The 23159-nt window shown below is 36.7% G+C and overlaps 1 protein-coding gene across 4 annotated transcripts; it reads right to left on the minus strand.

The window, feature by feature from the left end:
- Window positions 1–624: 624 nt before the first annotated feature.
- LOC306865812 (mothers against decapentaplegic homolog 2) lies at window positions 625–22901 on the minus strand. Of its 4 annotated transcripts, none has more exons than XM_079410622.1 (12): window positions 22738–22901; window positions 22442–22520; window positions 19888–20323; window positions 8823–8912; window positions 7443–7636; window positions 7188–7322; window positions 7026–7088; window positions 5269–5322; window positions 4891–5103; window positions 4556–4693; window positions 4323–4467; window positions 625–2704 (listed from the first exon to the last, which is right to left on the minus strand). In XM_079410622.1, exons 3-12 carry the CDS (start codon window positions 20124–20126, stop codon window positions 2581–2583), a joined length of 1395 nt encoding a protein of 464 aa, XP_079266748.1. In that variant the 5' UTR covers window positions 20127–20323; window positions 22442–22520; window positions 22738–22901; the 3' UTR covers window positions 625–2580. The 4 variants fall into 4 exon arrangements, with proteins under 4 accessions (XP_079266748.1, XP_079266745.1, XP_079266746.1 ...); XM_079410619.1 differs by having other exon boundaries at window positions 7014–7088; XM_079410620.1 differs by having other exon boundaries at window positions 7014–7088; window positions 19888–20285; window positions 22738–22895.
- Between the last annotated feature and the right edge of the window lie 258 nt (window positions 22902–23159).

Consider the following 23159-nt stretch of genomic DNA (forward strand, 5'->3'; position numbering starts at 1 on the left):
AGATTTGTACTCATGGAAATTATAAAGTAGTCAAACCTGTTCATTAGAAGGGGGTTTCCCAATACCTTGGTCCATATAATGTATATACAGTATATCTTAGAGCATTGCGTGTGATCCAGTTTGGAACGGTATGGTCTTAATGCAAACAAGAAACTCCTGCCACACAAATGAGAGCTACCAAAATTGTTGTAGGGTGCACAATGACACTTCTGCTTATTGACCTTTTGTGGCAAATTCCTCAAGGAATACATGAAACTAGACATATTAAGTTCATATTTGTGTCCAAGACATAATATTGTAGACAAGAGAATCTCTTTTGCATTCAAAATGGTACTCTTTTACAGTTTTCACATTAGATTACCATGCCATCGTTTTGCTACTTTTCAAGCGTAGATACACAAATTATAATTTAGTTTTACCCAAATTATGACTGTTCCACATTTGCTGCATAACTTAACCACAGCGAGCAAGTTCATCTCTAATAAAGTTCTCAAATGTTAGTGTACTTATTTACCCAGTACTGTTGGCAAAGAGCTTGAGATAACATACAAGTGGCATCAACTAACAATTTTGATGGCAGTAGTGCAACAAGAAAAACAAAAGAAAATACTCCAGACAAGTGTTAACATGAGAATTAAAACTTTTTATTAGTGTATTTATGAAGTCTGCATATGCAACACGCCTGAAAAGCTTATCGCCTGAAGTTCACGTCCTACCAATACATCTCTCTAATGGTAAAACAAGCTCACCAACTGTTAAATGCTTTGCAAAATAGGAAAAAAAAATATTTAAACAGAAAAAAAAAAAAAAAAAAAAGTAAAATAAAATTATATATGCACATTAATATGCATATATGTCTGGTCCACTTTCAGTTCTATTTGGTTTTCTTTCCACACCCAGTCAAAAATGGCAAACAGAATGTTCCCAGTGTCTTAATGGCCGCTCATCGGCTTTAAAAACGGGCCACAACATCTTTGTCAGCTTTTTACTAGATGCACTTAAAAGTACAATCGCAAGAGTAGTTAAGATCAATGAAGGAAAATATGGAGACAGAGGTGGGAAGAGGGGAATGGATATTTGCAACGCCTGGTCACTGCCACAACAAGTAAAGAATAACAGACAGCTATATCACAGTCATTAGTAAAAGTTGTACAACGAGCACGCACACTAAAGTTGCACAGTTCTCCCTGTAAAAGTAACCTATTTAGTCTTTTTTTAATTCCCCAATTGCAAACAAACAGAACACCGCCGTGGTTTCGGGTAACTATACTTCGGGGGGCGGTGGGTTATTCAGTATCGTGTTGTGAACATGGGAGGAAAGCAACTAAAAGAAAATTAAAGTCAGGTGTACTTCAGGGGGTTCGAGATCAGGGCGAAACGTTAACCTGGGACAACAGCTTCAATTAGAAAACGGAGAAAGAGGAGAAAAAAGATATTTGCGCTTATAAAAATTTCATGCTAAATAACGTTTTCGTATGATAGGACATTTCATTATGAAGCCATGTTCCTTTAAAAAGAGGGCATGATCTAAAAAAATATTCAATTCTAATAAAAAGGAAGAGAGCTTTAAAGATCTTAAATATATTTATATATAAAAATACATGAAAATACAAAAAGTAGCTAAAAGAAAGATAAAGGGAAAAAAGGATAACCTAGTTATTAACACTTAAAGCTTAAATACTTGGATTGGTTTTTTCTTCGTTTATCGTTTTTATTTTAAAGATCTGGACTGTGCGAGACGCTTTAATAACCTTCGAAAGTCCCTAAAGAAGCTCCAAAACCACTCCACAGCTAACTAGTGAATATTTCACCCAGTGAATAAAAAGTTAATTCTGAGGGGCGGCGTAAGGTTCGAATTGAACGTGGGGTCTATTTTTTTGCATTAAACATTCTATAAGTTTGAAGAAAAGAAGCATGACTTACAGCAGCATACCTCAAATCAAAGGCAACATTCTTATAGTGGTTTGGGGGAAGAAATCGAGTATCTTTTGGCATTACTGAAGAAAATCAAAAACCATGATTAAGTCTTAACGTGTCACAATAACAACGTGTATAAAAACAAAGAACGTGACTTTTTGCCAGAAAAAGTAACCTCCTTGAACGACCGGATTGGGATCGGCATCCAGGAAAATGAATTGTTAAAAGCGTATCAGAGTATTTACTTCATCAGGGGGGGAAAGCCTTGCTGCTACAAGTGTGTGAAGTTATTTACTGCCTTCTTGAACTTCCACACAACATACGCACCTTCCCTCCTTCTCGAAAACCATCAAAATAAAATAACCAATATACATTTCAAATTCTACTACTAATACATTTAATATTGAGGGTTTATGAAAGAAAACAAGAGAGAATTAAAGGTGCATGAAGCTGATGAGACAGCAAGTGCTGCGTTCAGGTCCGAACGGAGAGAACATCAGTGTCGGGAGGAGAGAGGACAGAGAAAGGCTCACGATTACTATGAAAGAGAAAGAGGGGCGGGGTTCGAGTAAGTCTGTTGTTCTTCGAGTTGAGTTGTCGGTTGATGTGATTGTAGAATCAGTCGTTTTGGGGGGCAGAGGACAGAGAGCTTGGTCACGGCGATTAGGACATACTGGAACAGCGTACGGAGGGCGAGCCCATCTGGGTCAGGACCTTGTCCAGCCACTGCAGGGGGCCGTTGAGGTGAAGCTCGATCCAGCAGGGGGTGCTCGTCACCGTCTGCCGTCTACACAACAATCAACGGTCACAGGATGCATCATGGACAACATGGATTTCAATTGCAACAGCATACAGTTATGTTCAAGCTACTATAGTGACAGCTTGGGTCTTAAAGGGTTACTCCACCCCAAAATGAAAATTGTCATTAATCACTGACCCCCATGTCGTTCCAAAACTGTAAAAGCTTCGTTCGTCTTCGGAACACAATTTAAGATATTTTGGATGAAAACTGGGAGGCTTGTGACTGTCCTATTGACTGCCAAGTAATTAACACCGTCAAGGCCCAGAAAAGTATGAAAGACATCGTCAAAATAGTCCATCTGCCATCAGTGGTTCAATCTGAATTTTATGAAGTGATGAGAATACTTTGTCACAGTCACAAGCCTCTTTCATCTAAAATATTTGTGTTCCGAAGACGAATGAAGCTTTTACAGTTTTGGAACGACATGGGGGTCAGTGATTAATGACAAAATTGTCATTTTGGGGTGGAGTAACCCTTTAAATAATCATTCTGGAATGCGAGAAACAGGCAAAAGGAACTGATAGGGTGATGGACAGCATGCGTTTTAAATCCTACTATGGCAAAGGCTAGGCTCATGAATATTAATTAGCCCCAGAAAGTTGCATAGCAACAACCTCATTGATATCCATGAGCTATGTCGTTGCCATGATAGGACTGGTAGTATTTTTTGTCCATCTGTACTACCAATACTGTATAAAAACTGGTATCGTTTAATGTCTTCATTTCTGGAAAGCTACTACTTCCAACATAAATGATTAGCACATGCCAAGTAGGGAGTAAGTGTTCTTAGTTTTAGATTAGGTTGATGCATTTAAGCTCTGTCAAAACATGAAACTTGGTGATGTAGTTAATTAATTGTGGATGTCAAAAGCAGAACAAAGACAGAGGAGCAAGTTTAAATCTCATTTCAGCAATAAAAATACTGAAGTGATACATGAGACATTTAATTTGTGGCAATCTGGTCGCCGCAAAGACGATGGTAAATAAAGTGAGGTTAAGCGCATAAACTATATTTGAATTTAATAGAAAATATTTGCAATAGTTGAATAATGAACATTGTTTGGATTCCTGTATGCATTCATTTATTTGAGAAATAATGAATCATACATTTCACTGGAAGTGTAATTAAAACCAAGTTTTACACATTTTCGCTTAAATTTCACTTTTACTTAATTTTTACTATTATGCATTATTTTAAAGAGAGTAAAACAAAACCGATTCAGAGGAATTAATGGTTTATATATGAAATCTTCAAACAGCTGCACAACATTCTAAGTTTTTGAACGAAGTGTACCATGCCATCTAAATGTTGGTCATTCAGGAGGTGTATTCACTTTTTTGTAGTTGTAAAGACAACTCAAATCATTTTTTTACTTATTTTAATTTTTATTTATTAATTTATTACTTGGACCCAATTTTTGGTAAAATTAAAATAAAATATAGCTTACAAAAAGGAAAGAAAATACAAAGAAATCATCCCTGAAAAAGTTTAACAAAATGTACTTTTTTTTGCTCAGGAGGTTGTAAAGTATAAGTTTACAGACGCACAATTTATGACTTTGCTATTGGCATAATTGTCAGTGAAGTGGTTTGATTGTCATACCTGTACTCGGCTCCCCAGCCTTTGACAAAACTCATGCGAATGGTGCACATCCTGGTCAACTGATATACAGCCTCAAAGCCCTGGTTCACCGACTGAGCCAGCAGTGCCGCAAACTCCTGGTTATTGAAGATCTTCAGGTTACAGCCTAAGAAAGAGATTATCGTTACGTCACAATGGTTGACGTAAATTTCTAGACAGTTCAGAGGACAATAAAAAGTGAGTGAATCTCTTACCTGGAGGGATTTTACAGACTGTTGCAGGGTGCCAGCCATACCTCTGATTACAGTTAGGGCTTTGAACAAAGATGGCGCTATCGCTAAGACATTCGGCAAACACTTCCCCACCAATATAATACAGCCTGACCCCTCGTCCTAATCGAAAAAACATCAACACAAAAATGTTGTTTCGGACCCCATTGACTTTCATTGTACAGACATTGTATAGAAGAAAGCAAGTCATACAGGTTTGGAAATGCATGATCGAATAAAATATGCCAATTTTAATTTTTGGGTGAACCGTTTCCTAAAATTCAACTGAAACACTTGAGCAGCTGAAGATGTCCTGATACCTATGTGTCTCCGGGTCATCTCCACGGTGGCGTTGCGGTTGACGTTGGACAGCAGGCCCAGGCAGAAGCGCTCCGAGTTGGAGGGGTCTGTGAAGCCATCCACGGTGAGGGAAGGCTGAGAGGCGTGGAATGTTTCTCCGACCCGCTGGTTGAGTTCATAGTAAGCTATGGAGCACCAAAACGCAGGCTCCGAGTAAGTCACTGGCTGAAGGTCTGAAAGAAAGATGAAAAGGGCCAAATGTAAGAACAACTTGACCAAGTCAAACGTACAGTGCATAGCCAGTGTATGACTATGGTAGTAAACCTCCTCATTTCTTAAGATTGTAAGGACTTTGAAGATGTATTTATAATGAGTTTAAGCAGTTAGCAAGGTCTTACCCATGCCATGATTGACAGGCGAGAGTGTGCTTGGTGACAGTTCCGCAGGAGAACCTGACAAAAAAAAAAAAAAAAAGATTCTTACACAACAACACAAGAAGAAATAACTTTTTTCCCATATAAAACTTGACATTCTCTGACACGGTTCAGTTCCATAATTCAATGGGATTTTTTTTTTTTTATTATCCGTTTTATCCTCTTTCAGTCAAAATAGGCACATGATTTGAGAAATTATTCCTGTCCAGAGCAGAAGCGAAGTTTAATGGTAAAGGTTCCGAAAAGAATCCTAAATTCTAAGTAAGAATGGCAGCAAAAAGCAGTAAAATGGAAATTCTTGGTAGAAACAAAATTCTGGACACAACGGGCTGAAAAACAAAAAGTTGCAATGTAATAAAAGTAGCAACAGGTATTCTTTACTGTATTGAGACATACACTTAAAAACAACCAAAAAAAAAAAAAAAAACCCCGTGCAGGGCATGGACTTGGTTCTATCCATCAGTTGTTGATTGGACGAGGCAGATCTGAATGCAAACTTGCAACATCATCAGAGAGAAATCGGTCACGTCACTGGAAGATCATGTTACAGTGCTTTATTAAATAAAAAAGCGAGGATTAATTGTTAATAAAATCAATCACACACATTTAGAAAATAGTGAATTTTCATTTAATGTCGACTTCAAATTTATACTTTGTTTGAAATAACTCAAGAAATGAAGAAAAAAAAAAAAAGTCAAAAGTTAAACTTGTTCTTCCTTCAGGTTGCATTACTATCATAACCTCACAATCATAGCATGAAGCCTAAGAAGTAATTTTAATAATCAACCCAGTCAGAGGAGATCAAACATATGATATTTTAAGCTGATTTCAGAAGACATTGTTTTCATTTGTCACGCATCTAACAATAAAGCGCATGTTTCTGCAAGAGTTTGTGATCGGAACGACATGAAAGTCTGAAAGTCCTCAATCGTTAATCTTTCCCCTCTAACCTTTGACAAAGTCAGCAAGTGTATGATGCCTAGTTTCTAAAAGCTAAAGTTGTGTAGTGTATTAAAAAACACTTGTTCTTTCCAGGGAGGTTAGAGAAGTTAGAAGGGATAGTTCACCCAAAAATTAAAATTCTGTCATTAATTACTCACCCTCATGTCATTCCAAACCCATAAGACCTTCGTTCATCTTCGGAACACAAACATTAATGAAATCCGAGAGCTTTCAGACCCTCCATAGACAGCAACACAACTGACATAAAGGTAGTAAGGACATTGTTAAAATCGTCAATGTGACATCCGTGGTTCAACCGTAATCTTATGAATATACTTTTTGAGTGCAAAGAAAACAAAAATAACTTTATTCAACAATTCTTCTCTTCTGTCCGTCTTCGATGCATGTTCACAAGAGTACCACGACGCATGCATGTGGTGTTGCTGACACAGGAGCCGGCGTTGAATGAAGGTCTTACAGGTTTGGAACAACATGAGGGGGAGTAATTAACCCTCTAGGGTCTAAGGTGATTTTGGGGCCCTTGAGATGTTTTAACATGCCCTGACATTTTTTATTTTGTATTTTATTCACAATTTATTCAGAGTTTTCATTTTTGGGTGAACTAACACCAAGTATTCAATCACAGAAGATAATTTAGGGAAAGTCTGGCTGGAGCTCAGAAAGGAAAGCAGATTGTGCTTTACTGTCTAAAGACCAAACACACGTGACTATCATTCCCATATAGTGATGTCACTGTAGGAATGTACCTGTGTCCATACTTTGATTCATCTGCTGGTCGCTGGCCTCTCCATCCTCACTAATGTATCCCGGTGGAGGAGTTTCTGAACACACAGGAAAATCACAAACTTGTTATTACTCTTGAACTACACAATAACGTATACAGTCTTTGGCCTTAAATTTCTGGACAAGTGTGTTCCTACCTGGTATATAATTGTTAGGAGGCTCGATCCCTGTTGGGAAGTTGGTGTTTTCAGGTATGGAGTTGGTGTAGTCATCCAGAGGAGGCAGCTCAGTCAGGATCTCTGTGTGTCTTGGCACGAGGACAGGAGGAAGAACTACAGGAGCAAACGTTCAGATGATTGAATGAATGCTCAATAGAAAGAGTAAAGCTGTGTCTGTTCAAATAACACATATTGCCAAAATGTTTTTGGCAATTCAGCTGCCAATTTCCATACCTGGCGTCTCCACCCGCTGGTAGTGGTAGGGGTTGACGCAGACTTCATCCTTCTTGAGGTTGAAGGCGTACTCGCAGGTCTCGATGGCACGCAGCTCGTGATGGCTGTGCAGGTCGGGCCATCGCCACATGCGGCAGTAGATGACATGAGGCAGACCTTTGCGGTGAGACACTTGCAAACGCCCGTCCAGAGATCTGACCCAAGCGTCCACAGAGAGAGGGCGAGAGAAATGGAAGAGAGGGAGCATGCCAAATGACCAGAGAAAGACATGCATGGATGGAGGGAAGAGGGGAGATGGTGAGATTAGACATCACCAACAACAGAGATGCAAAATTCATCTATTTCAATTAAAACATCTGAAAGCTACAATAACAACACTAATATTTTAAATCACTGGTTCTCAACCAATGGTTGGTGACCCCAAAAATGTAAAATAATCATTCTAAATGCAACTAATCATTTAACTATGAAAAGTTTTCAAATGTGGAAAGTGTTTACTTTAATATGAATACAAATCAAAATGCATAACTTTAAGTTACATATAAGATATCAGTCAAAAGTGTTTATGAAAGTTTCTAATGCTCACTAATTCTGCATTTATTTGATCATCAAAACACAAAATACATAAAATTAATAATTCTTTATATACATAAATAAATATACATAAATATAACTTTAAATTAAAAACAAAAACAAAATTAAAAGCAAACTTATCTAAAACTAAATACTCCAAAACTATTTTTCTATTTTAGATTTCATTCATACATTTTATTCTTTAAATATTGCTTAATATTTTTTTATTTTGCGTAGTGATTTTTCTCAAGATATTTTGATTAACAAGTTCAAAAGAACAGCATTTATCAGAAATGGACATCCTTTTTAACATTATAAATGTCTTTACGATGACTTTATCAATTAGATGTATTCTTGCTGAATAACAGCATTAGTTAAAAAAAGAAAAGAAACAAAAAAAAACCTTACTGACCCCAAACTATGGCTCAGCATATATTTAAAAAATCGTGTATATATGAATGTGTATATATAAACAGTTCACTTCTGCATAAATTCAGCAAATTGTCTCATATGTTGGGTCACCAAATATAAAATAAAAATCAATAAAAGCAGTTGAGAACCACTGTTTTAAACTCCTTACTTTAGTGAAGTGAATGTACGTGTCCATCTGCTTTAAATCTATTGTAGCATTTAGAATTAAAACTCTACAACAAAATAAGTGCTTCCATCTTCCAAGATTAATTCTACATCAACTATAATGAAGCGCGTTAAAGTGTTTATTCACGGCCCCGGAGCCCCCTGTGCTCGTTCAGCCCCACCTGTGTCTCGTGGGGTGAGTGTGGCACAATGTCAGGAGAGGATATTCACCTGGTTTGGTCAGGGTAGCTGTAAAGGCCTGAGGTATCCCACTGTTCTATCGTATTTGGTGTACTCAGTCCCCAAATTTCAGAGCAATTGCTGTGCACAGAAAGTAAAAAAACAAAAACAAAAAGAAAGAAAAAACAAAAACACAAAGAAACAAAAAAATGATAAACATGGGGCATGATTCATTCAAAAATACCAAGATGAAGTACCATGGCAGGATAATCAAAGGGCATTGTTTCTTTTATTCGAGACATTTTGCGTTGTTCGCCTAAAGCTGGCGAACAACGCGGCCCACCTCGAATAAAAGAAGCCACTCTAATGGAAAATTCACATATAACAGTGAGATGAGAAAACCGAAGAGAAACTGACAAATGTATTTAAAGTTACAGATAGGGCTGGGCGATATATTGAACATTCACAATATATTCGCAATGGAAAATGTTGTTCGAGTAAACTGATTCCAAACTCAAATAGCTAGTCAAATGTTTCCATATTTACTGAAACACTACGTAATAAGTGACAAATTTTGTACACAATTTTTTTCTCATTCGTTTAGTGGAAAAGCAATGCCTCGTTTATTTTAACTGCACCGTTTTAGTCGTTACACTAAAAAAAAAAGTTGATAATTACGTTTCCTGTAATTTTATCATATTTATGCTATGTCGATATCTAATATCTGCTGATATTTTCTGCTACATCGCCCAGCTCTAGTTACAGTGCATAATCTCTTCCCCGGTCATCATGGGGTGTGTTATGAGACAAACAGGGCAATTAACGTTATAAGAGACGTTTCATTCAGGGGTTGGATTTCACATCAGATATCAACATTTAAACATGCAGCACAGGACAGGATCCTATGACCTACATCACACTCAAGATAAAGAATGCTATCAATCAATCAGACAAGACCTTCAGTAGTTCTGAAAAAGAAACATGGGATGAGAAACAGACACGGTGACATGACAGGAACAGGACTTGCACAGACTTGATGTGTGATGAATGAAGTTTTGGCCCCCTGTGGTTTAACAGTCTCTGAAAAGGGACTCAAAAACACGTGCCAGACTCCACCAGTGACCTGCTCTTATCACAAGTACACTTAAATCTTTCCAAATACTGAGAATGGATGATTTCGCTTAAATTGTTCATTTACATTTTTCCTGCAGCAGCTGCCCCATGGGCTACAGAAGTAGTTTTCCTGTATACACAGGCAATAACCAAATTAATATAAACTCAGCTTTGCTGTACAGTACACTTATTGGAGAAAGAAAGCCAGCCTCAGGAATCCAATGCAAGTCTAAGAATATTGCCTCAAAAGGAAAAAAAAAACAAAAACAAAAAAACAATGCATTGATATAAAAAGCAAGAAAGTTACTACAGGGCTCAAAATATACATCTCAAAACTAGGTGCCAAATTTTTTTTTATTTTAACAACACTGAAATTTCAATCATACTGTCATGTGTTTGTGTCTCATCTGTTTTCTGTCATATCAGCATTTTAATCCATCTTGTAGATGTCCAATGTCATGGACCATAATGTTAGCATCACTTGGCCACTGAGTGTAGTTTGTGCTCCTCCTCAATGCATCCTATAAATGTTATGTCATGTGTCTTTCACACATCCAGTCGGTTTTTCTTCTTTAGTAGCATGCAATTATATAGGTAGGGCTGGCCGATATATTGCATGCGGATCTCATCAGTAAAGCCGGTTCCTTGATTAGCACCAAATCTCCATCACCTGTTTTCAAATGGAGCGTCATTTAATACACAGAGCCGTAGTTCACTGACAAGCTACGCAATATCGCTTATATATCGCCTTCGATAATGAACACGATATTGCTGATGAGCTAATGGAAGTTCATTCATGTTTTATCATACTATAGTAGTAAAGACAAAGATTTGATAAGTTCACATGCCGCTTAAACTGAGGCGCTAAAGCATTGTCGATCATGCTATATTAAGGAGTGCCAAAACCGTATTTGTTTGAATTTCATTATTAATTTGGCAGAATTTTAAAGCTGATAACCTACTTTGTTTATTAAAAGGTAACAAAGCACAAAGCTTACTGCGATTATTGGACGGCAAGTGCGCTACAAATAATGAAAACATTGATGTGCATCGTCTCGGTTTATTACGTCAACATAACATAAGATGTGATCGCAAAACAATCAGAAAAAAAGGCATAACATCTAAATTGATATAGTCGCCAGTGGCGACCTCAGCAAAAACTTCACTCGCAAATATTTTTGGTCACAAATACGACCATTTTAGTCGCAGTCTGGAGCCCTGCACTACATAATCTAAGATACAACAAACTGGTTCCATACCCAACTAAAAGTATAAACATACTACAGTTCTTTCAAGCTACATTATTCAGTGTTTCTTTACACTTTTTTTGTCAGGCCTGTATGTTAATGTGGTTTTAACTAGGCCCCATTTCAGATTTAATCATTCCCAAACAAAACCAAAACAACTAAATTAATTGTAGTTGGTCGCTTTAAAAGATGATCAGGCGGTATCATCCCAAGTAGGCAGTTCTTGCACAGAATAAAGGCCCGTTCACACAAGGACGATAATTATAAAGATAACGATAAACATATAGTGCTGAAAATCTCTCAATATTAAAGAGTAGCAGAGTCCACACCAAGGCTATAACAATAAAGGCACAGAGAAACGATATAGTTGGAATCCCTTTCAGAACAATTTTTTTCCAGCTGATGAACGATAAAAACATCAACACCCAATCAGAATCCATCCCACTATAACGAGCTTGAGAATTTAAAGCGGCAGACGAGTGTGCGCTTAGAATAAACAGACAATATCGTCCTCTGGTGTGGACGCTAATATCATTATCTTCATAGTCATCGTTCTTGGTGTGAACGGGGGCTTAAGTCAAAATAAATGGCAACTGTAAGTCAACTGAAGGAGCAAACACAACCTCCTAGTATGTCACGATTGTTTGATACAAGAGTGCATTTTAATTAGGGATGCACGATATTGGATTTTTGCCGATATCCGATATTTTTCAACTCATTTTGGCGGATACCGATATATTTCCTTTTGTTTGGAAACAAAACCAAGTCTCTCCTGTGCAGAAATTATAAGCAAAATATTTTTTTAATTTTGGTTAGTTTTTAATAAGAACTTATTTGTTAGAATTAAATAAACAATAATGAAGGTTTTTTTGCAATAAACCTTAATAATGAAGCTTTGAAAATAACTATAAATGCATTTTTTCCCCCAGAATGATGCAGTTAACCCTAACATTTTAAGATTTAACATTTGTCGATAGTCTAAAGAGCTTATGATTGGTTTAAAAAATTAAACATTACACAATGAATAAATCAGTATATATAAAATTATTTCATTTACAAGTGTCATGTTTGTAATATTTTTTCACGCAAGCTATAGCTTCTGACCTTTAAATCAAAACGTACTAATTTTATGACATTAATTACTGCTTTATTTAATCAGAAACAGTCTAAATGTTACTTGTGTAGGTTATTTTACTTTTAATTTAATTAGAAGCAGGCCAACACCGCCCACTAGATAAAACTCCTTACTGAAGGGCATTAGGACCCGGGGGAGGCTGCCGCTGCACGTGCTATTGCCGTTTATACACTGAACGCGTCATTCTGTATGTGCCTTCACATGGAAATGCAAATGCAGCAATCCAAAACAGTCAGTCAATTTAATAGTCATTCAGACAAAACTTTGCTTCAAAAATTAGTCACACTGTTGACGTGATCTAATCACTATCACAACCTGAGCACGTGAGTTAATGTATTCCTCTTATCGCAAGACATATCGGCCTAATTTTTCATATTGGGCCGATTCCGATATCAGTCCGATAATATCGCTCATCTCCAATTTTAATTAATTTTTTTAAATCAATAGCAATTACTCAGGGTTCTCAAAAACTTGTTTTAAAGCAAAATAAATATTTTGCTAAACTGCTGTTCACCAGTTTCTGACAGTTTTATTAGTTTATTAAAAACGTGTTAATACAGTATAAAGGCTCTTAAAAATCTTTTAACGCAGTTACCGGATGTCATTTAGACCAGATGCCATTTACTCAAGGTCATATTCCAAACCCATACGATCTTTGAAACACAAATGAAGACATTAATAAAACAATGTAATTCCATTGATGTAATTCCAAAAGTCCATTACACCAAAACTTTGACGCTTCAAAACGTGGTTCAACACGCATATAAAATATGTCAAACACAGAAGCTCAAACTTGCTTAAACTACTCAATTGATATGGATTACTCTTATGAAGTATCAGAGTTTTGGTTGCGTGGACATTCAAAGGGGGGTGAGAAAGCAATCAGCTTTCATTAAAAGCATCTTCATTTGTTTTTAGAAGATGAACCAAGTCTTACTGGTTTAGAATGACAAGAGGTCGAGTAAATTATGATTTTCATTTAAGTTTGGTTGGTTCAACTAACCCTTTAACTAATTAACTTTAGCACAATTTGTTGTGTTTGTGTCTTGAAACTTAAAGCACCCATCCCAACACTAAGAACAAGCATTTATACAACAAACTAACCAACATTAAACCACTTAAGGAGACAAAAGGAGTAAGAAAGACAACCCTTGAGGAGCACATTAACATTAGAGCAGGTTATGTGAGCGCCGCGTGTATCGCTAACCCTCGACCTGTACATTCAATGCTACCTGATGTCAAAAGTTAATGAGACCGACCCTGATGTAACGATGTCACCCGAGATATTGTGCGAAGCTTGCTCAGAGTATAGCGTGTCCTTATTCCTTCAGGAAATTAAGATTTCATGATGCCCAGAGAACTTGATCAAGACACTTTTAGTCAGCGACAAAAGGCAATAACATTATAAAAGGTAATGAGTTAAATTCGTAGAACATTAAAAGCAGATTAAAGAAAAAAAAAACCTGCAATTTATCTCTTATAAAATTTCACATGGCGACACTAGAGAAAGCATCATTTAACATCTACTTGAACAGTATAATTGTTAGCAATTTATATATTCTGACCAATGCTGATAATTACGTTATGGCTGATAACCATTAAATGATCACTATATTAATTCTATATATAAAAAAATTCTAAATAGATTAAATAAAACATGAAAACTATTTTAGGGTTTAGTGTTTTAAGTGCTACAATTTATGATTGTAGCAATTTACAGTATCAATTTTCATTTTTATTCAATAACCTTACAGCTTTATTAAATGTTGTGTTTTAAAGATGAACTTTAAGCATTAGTATGCACAATTAAATCTACAATTTATCAATTCAACAAAAAAGCTCTAATATCGCCCATTAATGGATACATTTTCTTTCAAGTCTCAGTTTGAGCTTTACTAAAAATGAAATGCCAGGCAGCGTTAAGAGGAAAGAAAGAAAGAGCAAAGTGAATGTATATGAGAAACCATTAAAAGAAGTGAAACCACAGTGAGTTTACAAACTCACATGACCTGTTTTAGGGGGATGGGGACTTCAGTTTCAACACCAGTAGATGAAGAGTTTCCCAATACTCTTAAAACACACACACACACAAACAATAGAAGCCCGATTCAGTATTTACCCTCAAATTAACAATAGAGCAGATGGCCAATCACTGTGTCATATTAACAGATGTGCAATCAAGCGAGATAATGATGATAATTCACAAACCTATTATGAACAATTAGCAGGAATCCAATCAATATTAGACTATTTTAGTCAAAATATTAAATAACATAACGAAATGTAACATTTGCATGCAAAACGCATTGGTTTATTCATGGTATTACTACAACAAACTTCCATTAGTCCATCATATGCACAAGATGGATGCTCATATCAGTTATTTAAAATACCCAAAACCTAGTTGACAGACCTGGATCTCACACCAGCATGACTGGGCATCCACATCCCAGACAGATGACACACTTTTGGAGGGTATTAACCCTTGTATCCTGGTGTGTGAAGACCCCATCCCCATTAAACCACTGAGAGTCCATCTGCTGGCCACAGTCTGCCCACACTCCGGCTATACTACACTTGGCTCGAGATAAAAGCAAAAAAGCTTTTCTTTTAAAGCACCGCCTTCTTTGTGCACCAGGTGACTGGCTAATGAAGACAATGAGTTAGTCTTAAAATAAAACTAAAAAGGTTTAGCAGACGCATGGGCCGAGTTTCCAAACGGACCCCAGGCCAGATTAAAAAAAAAAGCCTCACAAAGGAAACCACGTCTCGGTCAAATCTCAGGATGATTCCTGTAAACGAAGAGTCAATGAGTGTCCCGTTTCCGGCTACCATTTGAACACGAGCCAAACGACCAACATCTTAAATCAATGAAAGACGTCTGAACAAGCAATTTAAGACGATCTTTTGAAATGTTTCATAAATTCACATTTTAAAATGATTTGCCTGCTCATAACATTGGCATCCATTTATTTAAATGGCTAACCTGATAGTCTCTTTCTCTTAATTTCAGTAGCATTGATTTGCATTTTTGTTATTTCCCATAATACAGAGACTAATTCATAGCACTAAAATAAGCATTTCAAATAAATTCTGGTCTGAGCTTTTATCAAGAAAACACTGGTAGAAGGACATTTTTCCCTCAACTCTAACATCATTTATGAATCCAAATGAAAGCCGGGTCTTAATTATAGTATGGAAAGCCAGACAGATAATAGAGTCTTCAGGTTACAATCAATAGACTTGAAAAAACCCACAGCGCCAGTCGACTGTGTCCTCACGAGAAACCCTCTTCACATTCTTACACTCACTGAAGGCATCTTACAGATACACTATCAGCACTTTTACACAAAAGACCTGTGCTGATAATACGGCCTGCTGAGATCTTCAACAGGAAGTCAGGTCGAGACAGATACGGGTTTGTTTTCCCTTTAAACAAGACAAACGTAACAAGTAATGAAAAGGACTAGACATCAGCTCAAATTTAAGGCTTGCTCGTAGTGTTTAGTTCTGGATGTGCATATGCGGGAATTTTATGATTATGTTCGTTTTGAGCAAATTGGACACACAGCTGGATGTGTTTGGAAGATTTCAAAATTGATTTCCCAATCAGAACAAGTGAACATTGCACCTCCGGATTTTCATTCAAGATTATACGCAACTGATTGAGCCGGCAATGTACTATTACTGGATAAATATCCCTTAGGGAGGGCAACAGGGTGATTTAATCATCACTCAGGCACAAAAACTGGCCTACAAGTCTCTAAGTGGCATTTTAAAAGCACATGATAAATTATTCAATTCTGCTTGTGCAATTATCAACTTCAAAACTCGAGTGACTAGAGTTATAATACAGATTTGCTGCTTATCGTAAAAAAAACATCATGTGTTTAAGTGATTTTTGCCCTGAAGTTCTGGGCTATTTCATATTTATCTCCGATTCACTTCCCAACAAAGACAGGAATCCATTTAGCTCTAGTAAAACAAAATGAAAAGCTGTGAACTAGCCAAGTAACTGCAGCAAGCTTTGTACATACAAACTAAATTGTAGGAATGCACCAAAAATTCTGGGCTGAAAACCAAAAATTCTGGATGCACTTGGACGAAAATCGACATCAAAACTGCTTTAATAGTATTATTATAATAATTTGAATTATTATTATTATTATGTAATAATATAAAGTCAATTTATTTATTTTCTTTTACTTATTTTTTTTCACCTCAATTTTAGTTATACTAACAAGCCAATAAAATAACGCATATAACATTAGCATATATTTTTGGCCGTTTTTCTCTTTCGGACAACAATGAAAATGCCATTTTTGGCCAATCATTTCGGTGGCCAAAATTCTGGTGCATCCTTACTAAATTGTACTGAAAATTGGTCAGAAATCTGTGGTATTTAAACGTGTTAATGTTAAAAGATACTCTGCCCAAATATGAAAATGAATTTCAATCATTAAGAGGTTTTGACGAATATTGGCAACCAAACAACACTCTGGAGCCCACTGACTTCTATACGTTTAAAAAAAAAAAAAAAGAAGTTTCTCAAAATATTCAGTTTTGAAAAGGCATGACAATTTACATTAAGTGGAATATCCCTTTAAAAGTAGCTGGTGTTAAATAATATCTACACGACTTCCCTGGTCAAATGATGGTGCGCGACGCACTCAAGATAGAAAAAACACTGGAGAAAATGTTTCACACTGATGTCTGACTGAACATGATTTACAGCAAAACGGAAACAAATCTGAAATCAATCTTAGTTTAATTTACAAGCTATTATGCCCTTTCATAAACAACGAACAGTCAAATTGAAGACACTCAAAAATAGTCTAGCTGAGCCGAAGTTCACAGGTATGTGAAGGAGACTGGAGAGGACAGTAAGGGAGGCTTCTGATGTTGCCAGTACCAAACAGGACAAGCGACAAACACAATGACTGATCCAGCCGTTCCCACAAGCTTCCAAGGTTAGAGAATAGATTAGCCGAAGAAAACACATGTTGGAAGCAAAGTTTCCCACCCTTTGAATCCACTCTCAAGGGAAGACAAAGCACTCTGGATGACTCTGGAAACATTTCTGAAGGTCTGACCGGAGCTCTGCATCCAAGTCCGTAGTTAGCAGAGAAGAGTCATTTTAATGTTCACTTGTACATATTTCAACTGCAGGGAGGTCATTTTAACCTGTATTCATTGTAGGCTATACAGTCCAAGAAGGTTTGCTAAGTGAACCCGATCGAGCATTAAGGCACGGTGCCAAGTCGCACAGCATTTTCACAATAACCATTGCACAATTTTTCAAACAGTGGAGGGAGATGCACATTCAGGCCAGTTTTTGGTAAATGACACACATGATGATTCTGTAGATCTGAGATGTTAAAACTAATGCTAAAAGAACTCAATGGAAATAAATCTCTCTAGGACAAAGGATAGTGCCAATACGTTTGCAAATACAACAAGCTTGCATTATCCATTTCAACAACACCTTTCAACTGAATTAACCCAGGAAATGCACTGATCATGCCCTTTTCAAGTTTGTTTAGAAACTCACATCAAAATAAAGCTGCATATTAGATGGCAAATAACGAGAACCTGCTAGATTTCTACATTACTGCTAGATGATGATGATCTAAATATAAAAAAAAAAGCTGTGGTGTATCTTAGGAATGGACGATTTATAGAATATTAATATTTGATTATGTTGGTGTTATTAAATATTATAAATATGTATATAGATTTGACCGATTGTGGTCCTTAAAGATTAGGCTACTTTGCACTGCAACTCACAATTTTCACAGGAACCTCAGACAGAAAGATAGAAGGGATTAGAATTCTTGAAAATGATTAAAATTCTTACATTTATCAAATGAAAAGCATACTTTGATTATTTTTAAAGATTTTGAAATGCCAATACATCAATAGTTTCGTAAACTTAAAAATGCTTTAAAGCCATTTCATAGCAAATAAATATTTCTCTCAAATATCACCAAACAGCTGAAAAACAGATTGAATGTATCAGACATATCACCCAACCCTTGTGTATCTGTACCATACAGGTTTCAAACTATCGATGTGTTGTGGCTCGTGCTCAATCATCCTCTCCTCTTAGCATTTCCCTAAAATAGCAGCGCTGATATTCCACCATTTGTCATGAGAAATGGAATAAAAGCAGTCTGATGGTTGATATCGCAGACATTCATACAGCATGAGAAGCCTACGTGAGCTCAGAATGGAGGTGATGTGGAGCTGTACAGAATGACCTTAACTCAAGTCAAGACAGATGGAGCAGAAATCACTTAAAGAAACAAAGGGGAGTAATGCTGATATTTCGCAACGGTAGACGCAACTCAGCGTCATGCCTTCACCTTCACTCACGAAGCAACACACGCAATGATACGGCTAAGGCCACTTCGAAAATTAAATAAAAGCTTTTCTGATTCATTAGAAGACTTGCTTTATAATTAGATGACGACTCAAATTAACAAAAAGTCCATTGGCTTGCAATTCTACACATCTCAAAAGGGAGTCAATACTTACTCATCCTCATGTTTTTCCAAAAGTAAAAACACGTAATTAAAAAAATAATAATAAAGCAAAAACGCACGCATGATTGTGGGAATTAAATTTATTTACATTACATACTACATACCAGTGTTGGGGGTAACGCATTGAAATAATGAGAGTTGCATTATTAGATTACATTTTTAAAGTAACTAGTAAAGTAACGCATTACTTTTAAACTTCCAAGTTACATTTTCAAATAAGTTACTTTGTTTTCCGATTTATTCACTGGTGCAGAGGCACTTCCTTTGGCCTGAAGCTTATTAATTTCACTTTTGCTGTGAAAGTTGCCAAAAATGTAACATTTGTTTGTTTTTTAGTTGGTTAAAACAAATAAGCAGCCCAGTCCATGTGACAAAAAGTAACGCAAACGTAACAAAATGCATTACTTTCCATAAAAAGTAACTGAGTAACGCAACTAGTTACTTTTTTTATGGAGTAACGCAATATCTTAATGCATTACTTTTAAAAGTAACTTTCCCCAACACTGCTACTTACTAAATTACAATTAAAAAAATTAAAAAATAGAAAACGTGAAAACTGATTTATTTAGATTTAGTTGATTCTGCAACTCTATTATAGTATTTTTCACAAAGTAATTGTTATTGAAATAATTTTCTCAAATAAAATTAATTTCACATACAGCACACAATGAATATGACATTAACACAACATGCTCCAAGTATAATTTATTAGTCAGAACTGTTAAACAGAGGCAGGAAATAACAGGAACACCATGCTTTCAGGAGTTGGCGTTCACATCAGTGTCAAAATAAGAGTCCTGCTTTTGACATATCAGCCAAAAAGAAAATAAATATCGGCCGATGCTGATAATTAAATGTCAAATTGGCGACACATCGGTCAACCGCTACTTCTTACGCAAACTCTAGCAATACACCTGATTTTCTCTTAGAGCTCAATTCTTGAACAACAAGAGGATGAGTAAACAACAATTTTCATTCTTTCCCCTAAGTTTTCGATTTCAATGTGTTAGACTGACAAATTGAAGGCGCCACTGATCTAAAAGCAGGAATGCGGTGAGCTTTTCGTGTCGGCGTACCTGGGAATGGTGACACACTTGGTGTTGCAGTTCTGTGTGGTGATGGCTTTCTCCAGCTCGTCCAGCTGGCCTGTCTTCTTCAGCTTTTTCACCAGGCTTTTGACAGCCTTCTCGCACCATTTGTCCTCCTGGCCGTTCTGCTCTCCGCCCCCTCCCGCTCCACTCGAACCGCTGGCCGACTTCTTCCAGCCCAGCAGACGCTTCACCACGGGTGGAGTGAAAGGCAAGATGGAGGACATGTTTTTGGGGTGTCCAATAAGCGGTCAGCCCCCTACTGGGCAGGTGGAGTTAGAGACAGATGGAGGCTGGGAGAATGGGGAGGAACAGACCCAACGTTCCTAACTGGCCTTTAGGAAGAGGGTCTCTGGGCTGATTATGAGGAGCAGGGGACAGAGAAGCTTAGGAAACAGGAGAGGAAAGGGGGGCAAGGAGTTACCTGAGTGGAGAGAAGCAGAAATCAAGAATAGCCAAAGATAAATACAAACTTCAGGGATGAGACTACAAACCTCCATTCCCGTTTCTTGACTAATTTTAATTCGACTTTATCTTTGTATTTTTTTTTTTTTTTTTTAAACTGTTCAACAGCTGGGCAGGCAGTTTCGTTCTTTATTATTATTAGTAGTAGTAGTAGTAGCACTATTATTGTTTTTAATTTTGTTTTGTTTTTTTGGGGGAGGGGGTGCATTTTTGGATGCTTTATTACCTAATAATTACTCAAATCCTGAACCATTATTTGATGAATTTTTTTTTTTTTTTACAGTTTTGTTTTTATATGCAGTTTGGGATTGGTATAATATTTTAAAATGTAATTTATTCCTGTGATCAAAGCTGAATTATTAGCTGATTATTATTATTATTATTTCTGATTATTAGCAATGTTGGGGGAAAAAAAACAAAAGAAACTTCTGCTGCTTAATATTTTGTGAAAACAGTAACATTTCAAAAAGTTTCCCTTTCTTTGAATAAAAAGTTCAAAGTTTAAAATAAAAATATTTTGTAACATTTCTAACCTCTTTACTGTCACATTTTATTAATTTAATGCATCACTTTCAATAATAATAAAAACCATGCTGAAACATCATTTAAATTTTTTTTTAAAACATCCCTATTTTTGCTATTTTTTTCTGGTGACAATAGTAGACCAGAAATCAGATTTCAGCTTTAAATAAAGGACAGTGTTCAATATAAATAGCTTTTCTTGTTTTACCAAGAACTGCTTCTCTAGTATTGGTCTCAGCCAGTCCGCTTTTGATACCGAAACGAGGGATTTCTTTGAAACTACAATTTTATACAGAAGAGAAGATAATACCGCAGAAGGCCATCTTTCATTTAAAAGGATTTAAAATTTAATTTAAAAAGAGGTTCCACATAACAACAAAATCTATGCAGAGAAACCTGGCGAACGTTGCCATGTTGTGAACAAAAGAAAAGTGGAAGTAAAACATCTTGATCACCACCGTCAGGCTTACAACATACTCTTAGTCTGAGTGCCATTTCTTACAAAGGAATCGATGGGCCATGAGAAAAGATTGTTGTAAATACCTAGAAATGTTACTTTAAGTAATTCACTTAAGATGAGGATAAAATGAAGATGTTTGACAGCATGATCAGGCCAAAAGATGCTTTGCAGATGGGTGACATAAGGAAAGATTCAATGGGCTAATTTGAGCTGAGAGAGTTTCTTGCCAGCCACAGCCAAATATACGAATGAAAAAAAATTATCTAATGTCTATAATATGCTGAACTATCTGAACAAGTTCTTCTTTTAAGTGTAGCAATTTCTGCAATCTCTGATTTTAAGAATGCAGAACTCCAAAAAACAAACAAACAACAACACAAAACAGATCTCAGTGAACTGTCAAACCTGACAGCAATTTGGACATCACATGCAAGTTTGAACAACTTCAATAGAACGTTTGAATTTTTTTTTTTTATATTAGAGTCACATTTGGAACATTCAGATTTCATATTAGCAGATTTCAAGAATGCATTTGAAAGATTCAAAACAAATGTTCAAAGCATTAAAAAATAGGGTAAAGGGTGGGTGAGGGGGGTGTATTGGAACTTTAATGTTTCGTGGCATCATAAACCATAACAGAACGTTCAAATCCAGATACATGTGGATTCTGGAACACCCTAAGCGTTTCCGGATCTCTTAGAACGTTTGGAACGTTCACAGACCACATGTGTTTCTGAAGAGTCTAAAATGAGCCATTTTTTGCCCATAATTGCCGTGTAGGAATGTTTGATTGTGGCAGCATTTATTAACGCGACTTTGATGCCCAAGAATGCTGTCTAGGTAGGCAGCTCTCTAAGCGTTTGACACACACAGCCAGAGACTGAGATGAGCAATACATAGATGCCAATGAGGCAGGTGTGAGTTATATCCCAGTATTCTCTCAGCAAAACAATTTGATATTTAGCAAACATCACCACATTTAACTGCTGGTATCTTTCTAATCATGCATATAAATCAACCATGCTTACCCTAGCCATCATCATCTCATCTATAAGCTTAAAACGACTGTCAAATGATTAATGAACGCGTTGTTACCTTCTCCAGCGGTCTGGTGGTGTATCACGGGCTCGTTATGGCTGCATGGGCCGCTAATCGACTCTCTGTCCCGGTCTGCCTACAATATAACAAACCCATTGATCAACACATTTACATTAATCGCTGCATTATACGCTCTTTTATCCGTGCATGAACGCAAAGCTGAAATCTGGCTGCTTGTGTGAGTTTGTGTAAACCGCTCCGTTAGCAGCCTGCGCTACTTTCTTTGACAGAAAAATAAACAGCTTTCAAGCGGGTTTGCGAGCCGTTATCTTTTCGTTTACCCGTCAACTCACCCTTTTAGCGAGACGCTTTCTCTGTAAGGAAGGAGTAGCGTAAAATCCGACCGAAACGGGTTATTCACGAGTGGGTAAAAGTCGTTTTTAAACAATATTTTCCTTCCCACTGTAGCCGAATTACAGCAGCAGACGACGGCCTCCAGCGCGCGCAACCTAACCTTAATGCACGCAACGCGATACGCGCTCTGCATAAGCCCCACCTTCCAGCTTTCTATTGGACAAACGTAATGCCCGTCATGAATTCTCTTCCCGTCGATTGGCTTATAAAACCGAGCAAAATTGAATATGCAAACTATCCTCGATTTTCATTGGCTAATCAGATTGTGTGTTCTAATCAGTGATGTTTAGGTTCCAGGCAGTGGTTTGTCAGTGTTGCTGTCCATCTATTGACTTCATAATAGACTGGAACTGAACGGGAT

This window comes from Barbus barbus (assembly GCF_936440315.1).
Source record: "Barbus barbus genome assembly, chromosome: 47".
Lineage (NCBI taxonomy): Eukaryota > Metazoa > Chordata > Actinopteri > Cypriniformes > Cyprinidae > Barbus > Barbus barbus.

Excerpts from the sequence above, each read along its gene's own strand:
- LOC306865812 (XM_079410619.1), bottom strand. The coding sequence starts at position 20,126 with ATGTCCTCCATCTTGCCTTTCACTCCACCCGTGGTGAAGCGTCTGCTG. Across the intron at positions 5,323-7,013 it reads GAATCAAAGTATGGACACAG|GTTCTCCTGCGGAACTGTCA; the intron begins GTACATTCCTAC and ends TTTTTTTGTCAG. Across the intron at positions 2,705-4,322 it reads GGCTGGGGAGCCGAGTACAG|ACGGCAGACGGTGACGAGCA; the intron begins GTATGACAATCA and ends ATTGTTGTGTAG.